Below are 13,162 nucleotides of genomic sequence, written 5' to 3'. Positions count from 1 at the left end.
GATTTAAAACACAGTCAACTTCAGAGTTGTTTCATGAATAAGTAGTGAGTTTTGCTGATAAATTATATATTTAGTACCAAGTGGGTTGCGGTGGTGTAATGATATATAGAAGTACAGCAATGCAGTTGGAGTCAGAGACTGGAAGTCAGTCTCCTTACCCACTGCAGCATGTTTGACTTTAATTGAAAGCTGTGCTTGAGTATTGTTTTTCACTGTACAGCATTGTTATTCACTACACTGCATTACATAGAAGCACTTAAAGTAAGGCTAGAGCACTTTAAAATGATTTAAGTCATAAATAAGGAGGATAAAAGTTTACAGTCAACAAACTTATCTGGGAAACCTAGGCTGCAGGATGCGAGTTAAGTTTAAAATATTTTGGAGACTTTAATACTGTTGTGTCTTACTACATAATCAATTTACCAACTAGTAGTTTTTCAAGTCTTCTGGAAAAGTAAGTAGCATTCTCCAAAGGGTTTCAAGTTTCCTGAGCTATGAAGGAAAAGACCAAATGCTTAAGGACTTTAGCAGCACAATTTCACATTCCTGTTTCCCAATTTCAGTGTGTTTCTGTGTATTCCAGTTGCTTCCAAAACGACTGGAGAAATACAATTTAAATGCAAAGGCACATGAAAACTTGTCACGTACATGAACCGAATAAAGGAAGAGGCCTGAAAAGTGGGGTGCATGCTGTGTTTTGTCAAGGCATGAAAAAAAATCAGTACCTGATGGGTTAAAACACCGCTCTGCACTGCTGGTGTACTTTCTATGACCCTATTTAATGCAGAGAAGGTTTGAGATTCGATGTAGTTTAACCTGCGCTGTCGACAGAGCTATAAACTAAAGCCCCTAACAAATTGTACACAAAGAACAGATAGCGAGAAAACACATTGTGTTCACAGGCATCTGGTTGCAGCCCTGTAAACTGAAAATCTTTGGTAATGAGTGACTTGTGTTTCATTGACAGCGTAGGTGCTGAAGCCATTGCAACGAGGAGTTTGTCATCGTGCATATACTGGACTGTGGCATGTGTCAGCCATTAATCTGTACACTAATTATTCAGATGCATATAAAGGATTTGAAAGAACAAAAGCTAAAAGTAGTACTCCCCAATTTGCTAGTTATCTGAATTATTACTTTTTAGTCATCGCAACCAGCTCAAAACAAAATTACAAATCTTTTGCCGTTGACCTTTAAAAGAATTGTAACATAGTCAAGCAATCACTTCAAACTACAAACTACAGTTGTCCTAAAGCACTAGTTCTGCTCACTTTTTTATACCTTCTGCCCCATGATAACGTGATATTAAACACAGACTTAATTTTTTTCAACATCTGGCTCAAATTAGCTGCTAACAAAACTGCCAACAACTATTTTCTTAATCGACCCTGGGAATTTGATACAGCTTGGAAAAAGCACATTTAAACCTCGTCCTTCTCCTAAAGAAACACAAATGTTTACTTGAGCTTCTGATTTGACCATAGCAGGACTATGAATTCAGTTAACCCAGCTTTATAGGCCTGCCTCAACTGGACTTTTTTCTCTCTCTGTAAGGAAACAGATGTGCTCGCAATCGCAAAATCTCCTGCTCGCTTGAAGCCCACCATGCAAACGGCCAACCAGGAATTCAAGTCTATTTTTTTACATGGAAGTCGTTGCAGAAGTCTCCCAGTTGTACCTGGTGGGGGACTAAGGTGCACTGTTACCTGATGGGTCTCTCTGAGCTCCTTTTGGATATGCAATTAAATGCACGGCCCTAGGGGACAGGTTGGAGCAAAAGTCTTTGAAAACTCAGTCCCAGAGGAAAAAACTGCACTAGAAGCCAATATCTTAGAAAGCAAGAGAGATCTTTCCAGTTACAAAAGCAGCGTTATTACTACATAAGCCCAAAAAAACACAACAGACAAACAAACTGCAAGTGACATTTCACTGTAGTTACTGAGACCATGTGGGTGAAGTGACAGCGGCAATGCAGTGCAGCTGGCTCCGCGGGGACACGTTAGAGTACACTGAAGAAGAAGAGGCTGCAGGCATACAGAGAAGTCGAAAGCGGCCCACCTGAGTCTGTTGAGGGATATTTACAAAGCTTGGATCCCGTGGTCCAACACTGACGAATCGGTTTGCGGGGGAGGTGCTGGGTGTCGAGTAGGCTGTGAAGGGAAGGGACACATGCGTTGAGGAAGCGGCACTAGATTGCACACGAACAACACCAAAACACACTGTCTCAGAGCCACCTAAGCAGATGTTTAACATAGAAATGTGCAAACGCTTTAGAGAGCGAGAGTTTGGTTTTAGACACCAGAAAGGTTTGGTCTTAATGATGGGGATATAAACATGTAGGGGACTTGGCTGCTCCTTGCCAGGCAGGACAGCAACAACGTGTGCTCAGGGAGGAGTGTGCTGGTGTCACCTGCGCTGCTCTCCGTCCCAGAGGAGACCCGCTGCAGGCCTTTCCATGCTGGTATAGCATAAGAGACTTCCGTAGGTCCTGCCCATGCATCCCTCACTGTTTTCACTTGAATATGTGGTATCTCTGGTTTTAACGGCGTTTTGTATAGCTGTGAATTTACTGAAGAGCTTATTAACAGAATCAGACCCTTATTTCATGCTAATCCAGCATTCTCTCTCGATATAAAATTTTGGTTTTCATAGTGCTGTGGTCTGCACTCTCTAAAATGTTCACTTGATGTCTTTGACAAACTAGGAAGATCCTTTCGGTAAAAAATTAATGGGTTGCAGTTTCACTGGGGTGGTAAGTGCAATCAGTCTGAAGGCTGAAGCTGCCTTTAAAAACTGGAATGGCTCCCATAAATGTAAAGCTATTAAACGCAATGCAAGCCAAGAACCCAGATTACTTCCAAACTTGAAGTACTCTAATGATTTTATTGTTGCATTATATTCTCCACTGCAACTGTCCACAATGCCATGTACTTCCACATCCAAAAGCTTTCAATGCATTTTCCGTCTTCCTCTCATTTGAAAATCCCCCATGCAATCTTCTCCCTTGTTCAGTTTTTTGCATGTTCAGATGTAAATTCAAATAACCTAAATAGATGCCTTAATACAAACAGTGATTCTGTCTATTTTAAATATCTTTATGGGAATGCATTTTGCTGAATAAAATCCCCAGACAATCTAACTATCCAATGAAAAGACAAAAAACAATGCTAAAAGGAAAGTTACTTGCCAAATTCCAGTCAGGCTAAATATAATGTTCAGGCCTCAATGTTACAGAAAAATAAAGTGAGTTAAGAGTCAGAGAAGACACCGAGTTGTGTGTGAAGATAAAAGCCTGTTGCCTTTCTGAAGGCAAAATGATTGGTGAAGAGGCATTACATTGGAGAAGCCTTTGGTTTAGGACTACTGAATCAGACCAATGCCCCACCTTATCCTCTGTCCTTCTTTTACAGAGGCCATAAGCAGATGCACACAGAAGAGTCAGAACCAGTCACATTTACTTTCTCATATTCTTTTCCACCCTCTGATTATTTTCAGCTCAGGGACCCCCTGTATTTAATAGCCCACAAGGGATTTCTCACTGATGAATGCCCAATCTGCCCTTGAACGCATGCAAACATTCTGCACCCCACAAAGCCCTTTGGCAAGGACTTCCCAAGTCTACGAGCATGCAGAACCTCATCCTTCCTGTCACTCTCTACCCAAGTCTCATAAACATCTCATGATGCCTCCTAATTCTTACAATTATACCAGACATCTTCACTTTCTCAAAGAGCATTCCCCTGAGATCAGCTCAGGAACTGCCTATCTTCCTTTTTTACTGATCTGAGGGGAGATAAGGCACTCCTGACTTCTAAGAATGATTTCTTCGCAGTTGTTTCTGGTGAGGTGAACTTTTCTCTCCAAAAAGCTAACACCTTCCTAGTAATTCCAAGAATCATGCAAGGAACACCTTTGCTTCACAAAGATTTCAAGGAATTTTTAAGTGCACTAATTCATCTTTCCGAGATGATTTTGCAAATTGCCGTGCAGCTTGCATATTAGAGTATGAACAGGTACACTGCTTGTTATTCATACCTGCAAATCAAGGAAGAAATGAACTGAGTAAATTTGGGGAGTTGTTCTCCTTGCCTTTTTACCAAGTTAATTTGCTTAATAATTCAAAGAAGCCACAAATTTGCAAAGGGTATATCTCTGTTGCTAGTGCCAAGTATTAAGATTCTTCTGTACTGCTTGGTGAAGTGTTTTTTAACTAACTACTGAACCCTATGTTCTGCAAGACTAAAAAGTCCTTCTGCAGTGGGGAAAATTAACTGAAAGCTCAAAAAACAAACATCTGTTGTTTGGTTCTTCTGGTCTGCTTTTAAGGAAGCAGAATGAGTGGAGAGGCCATTTAATCCCTCGGAGCAGGTAAGTTCCACTCAGAAGGGAAGGAACTCAAGATCTTGTTTACAGTTCCCTGTTGGCAGATACTTTTGCTGTGATATTTGGTAGAAAATCAAAGGAAAATGATCAGAACACTGTCTTAAATGGCTTCTCTCTTCAAACAAAAATTCTAAAGCATTTTAAAACTGTATAATATGCACAACAGCCCCCTCAAACCTTGCTGGGTGAATTACTATGTATACCTTTCTTCTGTAACGCTCCAAACTATGTTTAACTTGCTTTCTGAAAATACCTGGATGTCAGCTTGGTATTTCCTTAAGATCATATAACTACATTGCTACAGCCAAGAAGTGAACAGTACTAAAACTACGTATATGCAGAGCAGGCTTTACACTGGACTGTCTCAAGATGCTAGTCCCACTTCATTGTAAAATGTCACAAGATGTTTGTGGATTGTGAGGGGCCATTTTGGCTGAGAATATTAGGTTGACATGGAATACACATTAGCAGTGACTCCTGTTACTGTGAAATTTGGTTCAGAAAAGGGAGCAGTACCGAGTGTCGCTTGGACCATCACTGACACAGCTTCCAGCCGTATCTTACTGTCTTTATATAAATACCCTTGTTTGACGTGGAGGTGGGATTCCTGGAAGCCTTACCACTTCTGATCCCTATACTCTGTTCTGGATTAGGATGGGGCAAACTGCTTTCACTGGTTAAAGCTGGGACATATTATATTATAGTATACATAGGCTAAGACTATGGTAGGGTCTTCAAACTCCTTTTTAGGAAAGGGAAAAGCCAAAGCATGGAGAGGAACAGAAGCCAGGTCCTTATCTTCATCAGCTTTGCTCCATGGGAATTGCATAGTTCTACACTAGTGTACACTAGCTGATAGCTGGCCTGTTGGGCTTGAATAGAAACATTTTCCTGCCCAGCCTAGTCTTTCTGCTACTGGAATTCACTAAGGATTGTTTGCAACATCATAGCCCATAGCCAAGGAAATGAATGTGATGCCACAAATTTGCTATGATGCTTCACTTCAGGAACAAGCAAAACAGGAGCTGGCAGAGAAAGAACATTTGCTCACACAGACAGCTTTGATATTTAGCCAAAATGGCAAGAAATTGTATGAAAGACAAGACAAACAAACAGTTTTGGGAATGGCATGTATTTTAAAGTTGCCTGCAGTAGGAGAATGTTAATTTAAAATACACTTTCCTGAAATAATTTCTATTAAGTATAGGAGTGTGTGGTTTATCAGACAGTTCTGGATTAAAAGGATAAACTTTTGGTTGGTAAAGATAATTTGAGTGATAACCTAATGTACCACCAGGTATCTCTTTTATAGACCAAGGTGACAGGCACACGTGCTTGATATGAAGAGCTGTACTGTTTCGCAAAGGACTAGGAGTAAGTTTAGTTGTCGTGGAGTTGTAGTGAGAGAATTAACAGGAGGAATGTGGTGCAATACAGCAATTCCTACCGCAACGCATTCTGCAGCTGAGTATCTGAGAGGGAACTGCAAATTCTGACAAATTAAATGATACAGTCATCGCCCTCTTTTTTATGGATGAGGAAAGGAGTGAACAGGAAGCTAAAATGGCTTGTGCAGAGGGTGCTCAGTCAATGCATAGCAAAGAAAGGGAGAGAAATCTGATCTGATTATGAATCCAGTACTATAGCCGCGAGATTATTCTTCTCATCCTGACACAAATGCTGTTTCACATGAAAACTCCTTTGTGCAAAGGGACATTAAACAATAACAATCTTGCCCAACAAGGGAAAATACCTAAGTTTCTCTCCATGTAGAGTTGTGAACCTTAGAAAATAACATTTAGTTTAAAAATGCTCTTTAAAAATCATGACATACAGGACGGCAGTATTTTAGACTCTGCATTGGAGTAAGTGCCACAGATTTTAAAACTCAGATTCAGTTATGATGGTGATAAAGTCCAACTGACATGTAGTGGAGGTGATGTTTTCTTTGGGTAGTGAGATATTAAACCCAGAAACTGCCAAGTTCAAGAAAATATTGGCTTTTGTTATGGGTTACCAACTGAACGGAATCGAGAAGAGATCTCAGATAAGATAATTTTGTGTCTGCTTCTGGTATCAAGGATGGGTTCTATTGTAAACGCTTTTTATGGAGGAAAAATGAACCCTCCCAAACCTCATGAATCCTATCTCTATTGTGTCATCTCACTGAGGAAAAGGCTGGCTTTCCAAAGGGATACGAAATTTTCAACTTCCAGAGCATGCCTGGCCACCCAGTAGCAGCAAATCCCTTGTGTGCATCTCTAGGGGCTCTTCCTTCCTTGGACAGCACTAATGTTCATGTTTTGGTTAATGTCACAGCTGGAGAGTTTCAGTATTGCTCTGAGAGTCATTAACCACCTTGTGATTTTTAGCTCTCATTCCCAGGAGGCCATGCTGTATTGAACAGCTGCTCCTGGCTCCTGCACCCCTCAGGAGGGCCATATTCCAATTTTTGGTAGGGCCATAACTGCATTTTGTTTCTGCAGAGGGCTTTCTGCTAGACCAAAAAAGGGAAGGAGAACGGAGCAAATGCCAACCCCTTTCACTCCATTTCCTTGGGGTGAGGGGGGTCTTCATTTTCTTCCAGACAGCTAAGGAGAGAGTCTGGCCAAAATCTAACATCACTCCTGCCTTTGTTGCATAAGTGACTTTCCAATATCCTAAAGATCTGCAGGGCAGTCAGCCATAACCCAGCGACACTCCCAGAACCAGTGCACTCGAGCAGTTCGTAACCATGGAAAACACCTTTTTGTGTGGCTTTTATGAAACTCTGATGAATCTGCACTTGCTATTTGAAGGCTAATATTTAGTTTACGAAAAAATAAACACCGACGAAAATGGAGGGTTGGTACTGATTGACATGCTAAATGGAGTCCAGTGGGGCCTTCTGGTAAACTCTCACTGCGAGGCTAGGAACTAGGTTTCTTTTCCTCTTTGTGCAGTCAGCCACTTCCACTGGCTTTGGTATGTATGTACTGTTTTTTCTTAAAAATGTTCCCTATAATCTACTTTTCTGTAAAATTTGTCCCTAAATTAAATTATATGCTTCTTTACAACTCAAGTCACTACTATTGAAAACCCTTACCAAAAGGAAGATGCATGCCTGACTATGTACGAAACTATATGTTTAGACATCAGCGTAGCTAATTAACAAACAGTAATTATTTTCCTAATCTTTTGTTTAAATACCATTAACTGTCTGCTCTTGAGAAAACCTCAATTCCCAATTAACATGGCAGCTGTCTGCTGAACACTGAGCCACAGTGACCAGCCCGAGCCGATACCGATGGGTGGTGTTCTGCGAACTTCAGCAGACAAATGCCAGCTGAGAAACAGGCCAGACAGGCATTCAGCTTGTTTACATGATCACAGTATCATAAAAATTAAGTGTTAAGATTACTGCTAAAATGATGTTGGGAATTTTTTTCTTTTAGGCACCACACACTGCCAGTAAACTGAGTCACAACTGTAATGACAAATATACATTGACCTAGTTTCATTTTTCCCGGTTCTGAAGACAAGGAACTAATAAGGCATTGCTGACTATATTCAGTGATAACTATGACTAAACATTAACCTTTTAGATTCCACTGCTGAATTGTATTGATAGGACTTAAAAGACAGTATCTCCCGTCAGAAAGTGTCAAAACTTCCTGATAGCACAAGTATTGGTCTGAGGTCAGAAAGAGGAGTGGAGGGGAGGGAATGAATCAACTTCTTAGCTCAACAAAAATCTGCTGATCAATTCTAGAAGTCCTGATTCTAGAAGATCATGTTCACAATCTTACCAGACTGTCTCATACTAAAACCCATTTTAATTTTGAAGCGAGCCAGAGCATCTTGCTGAGTTTGCAGTTGTGCACTATCGTGTAGCAGAAGGCAATGCAAAACTCTTGAGAACTACCAGATTTTAAAAATGCCCCCTAGAACCTGTACAAATCTCCTGAACAGTATATAAAGCTTTAAAAATGTAGGTTTCACATGGTCTGAATAGTGAATATCTCTACGCACATCGAGCAGTGGTTGCATATAGCATTTAAATAATAAGCTTGAAAAGCACACAAAAGGATTTGCTCTTTCGATTAGATTGATTTTTGTTTGTGGATGCTATTTGGATTCCCTTCACTGTGGAACAAGTCCCCTACAGTTGCCATTAAAGCACTGAAAGCTTCCCTTTTGTTTTTAAATGTCAGTTTGAGCATAGCTTCATTAAATCATTTCACAATTAACTCCCTGAACATCCAGACTTTTTTAAAGCATCAAACCCAGCTGAATCGCATTTGTTTCCCAGAAGAGTGAGTCCAAAGTGGTATCCCCAAGTGTGTATCCAGGAATTTGTATATTTGACTTGTGGCTACACAAAATACATATGGGAGCCGTGTGGGTGGTGCAGAGAGGATTAAAGCTTTCTCCCTGGGCCTAAGAAATACCATAGCTTCTTGCCCAAAATGCAGGGCTCGGGAATCAAGTCATAAGGGAAAGACGTCTGGGTTAATCTAGGAAGAACTTATTCCCAAAAGAACTGTAAATGAAGTGAACTCGAAAGACTTGTTAGTTTAGCCCAGTATGTATAAGCAGCAATGTTTTCGATGAGCCTATCTGTCTGACTTCCATGCAGTATCTATCCTCTAAAGCCTGACGTGAGATACTAACTTGCCTCCTCATGACAGTAAACAAGATCCCAAAGGTCCGAGGTCTGTGTCACAGCTTAGCCACTGGCCTTGATTTCTCTCCTATGTGGTTACGTGAAATGCCAACAAAGTCAGAAGTAAAACTGTAATCTTAAGTTAACTCTTTTCTTGTTAATATAGAAGCAGCTCAGAATTTTGCCCATCATATACAGAGCGGAGAGATCTCCTACTTCCCGAGAGCTAGTCCAGTCCTCATCTCTGAATAGCCAATAGACGGTGATAGCAGCACGTTGCGTGCTGCTGTTAGCCCTTGGTTCACGCTGTGTCTATACTTACTTGGAGAAGTGGGAGAGGTGGCCCCTCCTTCTGTTGATGTAGTTGGAGGTTTTGTGTCTGGCACTGGCAGAGGCACAGGCCTAGCCATTGGTGGCGGAGGTGGTGGTGGCAACATTGGGGTAGGAAGGAATGGATTGTGCACCTTGCCTTGGCTGCTACCATTGGGCTGCCGAAAAACAAGCAAACAGACAAAAATTATGCTAAAAACCAGCTATTAGGAACCTCCAGTAATAACAATCTAGCTGAAAGCTACGTGCAATACATTTACAATTACTTCAAAGGTGGCAAAGAAAGTGCTGGGTCAAATTCTCCATTGACTTCAAGGAACTTTGTCTCAAACCCTGTGAACCTTGTGAAACTATGGAAATTCTCACTTTTAAACATTTGTCCTATTAGCAGCTGGTCTGAACTGTCCTGGATTAAGTTCCGCTACTCTTTACATTTCCTGCAGCCACTAACACATTCTCAGTGAGAACTGAAGCAGTATTTTTGACCCCTTAAAGCCCCCAGTTTTGTGCCTCTGTTACACCCTTAGGATATCAGTGCCTAGGACTTGAATGTAAATTTCTTAAAGATACTGCTCATTAAGAGAAAAAACAAGCATTTTCGGTGGTCTTAAAAGTCATGCTGGTATCTTATTACAGGAAAATGAATTAGTATATATTAAAGTAACTGCTCTCCCACATCTCTTTTGAGTTAGCAATACTGTAGCTCACAGTTTAGTTGCCATTAGGATCACATGGAGAAATGACTGAACTTAGAACTGCTTCATTTTACACATTAGGAAAAAAAACCACCTCCATTTAGTCTGGGATGTGATCAGTCACAGGCAGAATGGGCCCAGCTATACAGGTGTGGGCTTTCAATTAATCACCAGAAAAACCTGTCCACAAGTAGAAGTGTTTTCAAGTATCACAAAAACAAGAAGCAGGCTTAAAAAAAATGCCACCCTTTCCCCCAACTTGTTAAGTTTATGTTTCAAGTGTAACACAGCCCGGACACTTGAAAACCATACAGATAAATGCCAAATGCCATTACAAAGAGAAAGTAGGACAGCCTGTGAATCAGGTGTTCCATTTTAGTGACAAAAATGATGAGATCACTTTCGACAGCACTCTACAAATTGATCTCACTGCAGTTCTTCTGGCACTGATCATTGGCTTTTCCATTGAAGATAAAAGCTCGGCTTTAAACACAGATCTATATTTTAAGTACTGCTAAAGAAAATAATATTTTAATTCCTGTTAGGGTTTCCATTAGCCTGAATTACTGGGGACAAAATACTGACACTGGCAAACGCTTGGGACTTGATTTTCATTTCACCTGCTTTGGCACTGACAAAAGGCCTTCAAGTCGTATAGGTGCAAATCACACTTGTGCTAGAGCAAAAATGGTTCAGGGCATAAATAAGACTCAAATTCATCTACGTTTAACTTAACAGCACTCCCACTGACTTCAAAGACTGCAGTTACTAGTGTTTGCAGTAAGAAGCAATCCTTCAGGGATATTTATTTTTCCAACATTCCGTACCTTTAATAAACTAATATATTAGTGACATCTCTCAAACACTATCTTGTCTCACAATTAGGTCCCTTTCCTGCCAAGAAGACCCCTGCTGTATGTTCATTGTGAGTGTGCTAACAGTTCATAATGCTGAATGGTTTGGGATAAATTAAGCAAATGAATACTCAAGGAAAACGAAAAGCACTATATTGATTTGTTGTCTAGACATAAATGTATCTGCTAACATATTGCAGACATTATTCAAAGCCAGTACTGGCTGGAGTAAGTAGAGTCGGTTTTTCTGCTAGGGAAAGGAAAGCACTGAGAACAATATAGCTTATTAAATAAGTGCAATAAATTAGACACTAATAATTAAACTAATTCTCATTAACACTTTCAATCGTATGTATGTCAGGAGAGAAACAGTAATTTTGCCAGTTATTACTTCATTGGCTGGAAAAAGTTACATGCATTACGCTTCATGAAATATTCAGAGCATTATTTTAGATTTGATTTACATAAAATTTATAAATTCTGTATTTGACCGGAATGCTATTTCAATAATAGCAAGATGATTCACTTTATTTGATTAAAAAAAATGAAAATGGTTATTTGAAGCTTTGGAACTCTACTTAATTTTTCATAGAGATAAGGGGAAAAGATAACTGCTTACAGAAATAACAAACCATAATAAACTGTACTTTTAACATCTTGAGTTCAAGTACTGGTCAACTTGATCTAAAGTGCTATAAGGCAGTATTATTTTTTTTTTTTTTAATGAACTTAGCTGATCTGAAACATCTGTTTCTCACCCTCCCTTTTCCTGCTCCTTCCCCCCCACTCTCCCCTGAACTTCAAAAATAATTAATAAAAATTAGTCTGCCTTCATATTTTGTTAACCTTAGTTCCACGAGGGTTACAATGCATGCAGCAAAGTCATTTGTGGAGGGACCCAAAAGGTCACTGTATCACCAGCTTCTCTGACAGTTTAAGTTATTTTCACCACAATGTGGTCGAGTGTTTTTTTGGGGAGGTTTTGGGTTTTTTTTTTGTTTTTTTTTTAAAATATTTTTGCAGCAGCATCATATTTTTTTTTCTTCCAATGACTATTCAAGGTGTGTTCCTGTATGCAACATGCTGTTAAAATAATCCCATAATCCCATGGTTAATTTTACATAGGACAAACACTTCTGAAGAAATAAAAATGGCTTCCTTACATTTAGGAACCCCACCTGTCCAGCCTGCTGACCAGCGTCGGGGCAGACAAGTTGGACAAACTCTTTCAGAGTCTCCTGAGGATGATAGCGGATTGCTGGGTGTGAGAAGTATGGCCCAGGCTGTTGAATAATGGGTGATGTTGGAAAATGAAGAGTCGATGGTGTTGCATGTGGACTTGCTATAGGAAAGAAAACAAAGAAGTTATATAGAGTTTTGCCTTTGGAAAATAAAACAGTTTAATTCTACTGTAGTTTTACTTTTAGTATTTTTTTAAATGTACAGTATTGTTTATGCATCTGATCTTCGCAATTAGTATATTAGACCACATTGTGTCCTACACTTGCTTAATCTAGATCCTGAAAGCAAATGGAGCCAGACATTTTGAAGGATTTTCTATATTTTTAGTGGACAACATATAAAGGAATCAACAGTCCTTTGTGAAAGTGAAAACTATTCATCACCTTAAGAGCAGTCCTCATCAATCAGGCAATAAAAAATGTATTTGGGAGATTAGGGTTGATTTAATTGTCATTTCACATCACTTGGATTTGCACATATGAATCCATTTTATACTGTACTATAAATGGTGGATAATTTAAAGATGGTCTAACACTTCCTGTTGGGTTTGTTTTTTTTTTTTCCACCTCCGTTTAGGAACGTTTATTTTAAGTAATGTGTTTTCATCTAATGAAGATGTGCAAAGTGACAAGATTGTTTTGAAAATTATATTTACATTTCTCCTGAATGTTAGGCTCAAATCTTCAGTGAGCCCCCAGCTTGCATTCATGGATGAAGTTTAATTTGGTGAATTTATGGGCCAACAAGCCAGCTGGAAAATGTACTACAGTGAAAGTGTAAAGGTGTAATGTACACAAGCCCACTGGCAATGACAGATTTTACCCTCAGCTGACTTCAGCAGAACTACAGGTGCAGCAAAAGAGCCTTACACTCTCCTACGTTATGCCACACCTTTGCCCAGTTCCTTGGCCTTCAGGATATATTGGGCTGGACCCTTGTTAGCTAACAGTGCTTTCCACTGTTAGTTGTCACCATGAGGTAGCAACTGCTGCCATTCATAGTGCTATGAATTC

The 13,162-nt window shown here is 39.8% G+C and overlaps 1 protein-coding gene across 2 annotated transcripts in view; it reads right to left on the bottom strand.

Annotated features, from left to right (window-relative positions):
* NFIA (nuclear factor I A) overlaps positions 1-13,162 on the bottom strand; it is a 246,618-nt gene that overhangs the window by 20,536 nt on the left and 212,920 nt on the right. For both annotated transcript variants that reach the window (XM_086462126.1, XM_086462127.1), the window contains 2 exons: positions 12,071-12,249; positions 9,351-9,516 (listed from right to left, as the gene is read on the bottom strand). In XM_086462126.1, the coding sequence (XP_086318252.1) occupies positions 9,351-9,516; positions 12,071-12,249 (345 nt within the window). The remainder of the gene's footprint in view (positions 1-9,350; positions 9,517-12,070; positions 12,250-13,162) is intronic.

Source organism: Leptosomus discolor, chromosome 3 (genome assembly GCF_034619465.1).
Source record: "Leptosomus discolor isolate bLepDis1 chromosome 3, bLepDis1.hap2, whole genome shotgun sequence".
In the NCBI taxonomy this organism is placed as follows: domain Eukaryota; kingdom Metazoa; phylum Chordata; class Aves; order Leptosomiformes; family Leptosomidae; genus Leptosomus; species Leptosomus discolor.
This window is presented reverse-complemented; position numbering and strand designations above follow the sequence as displayed.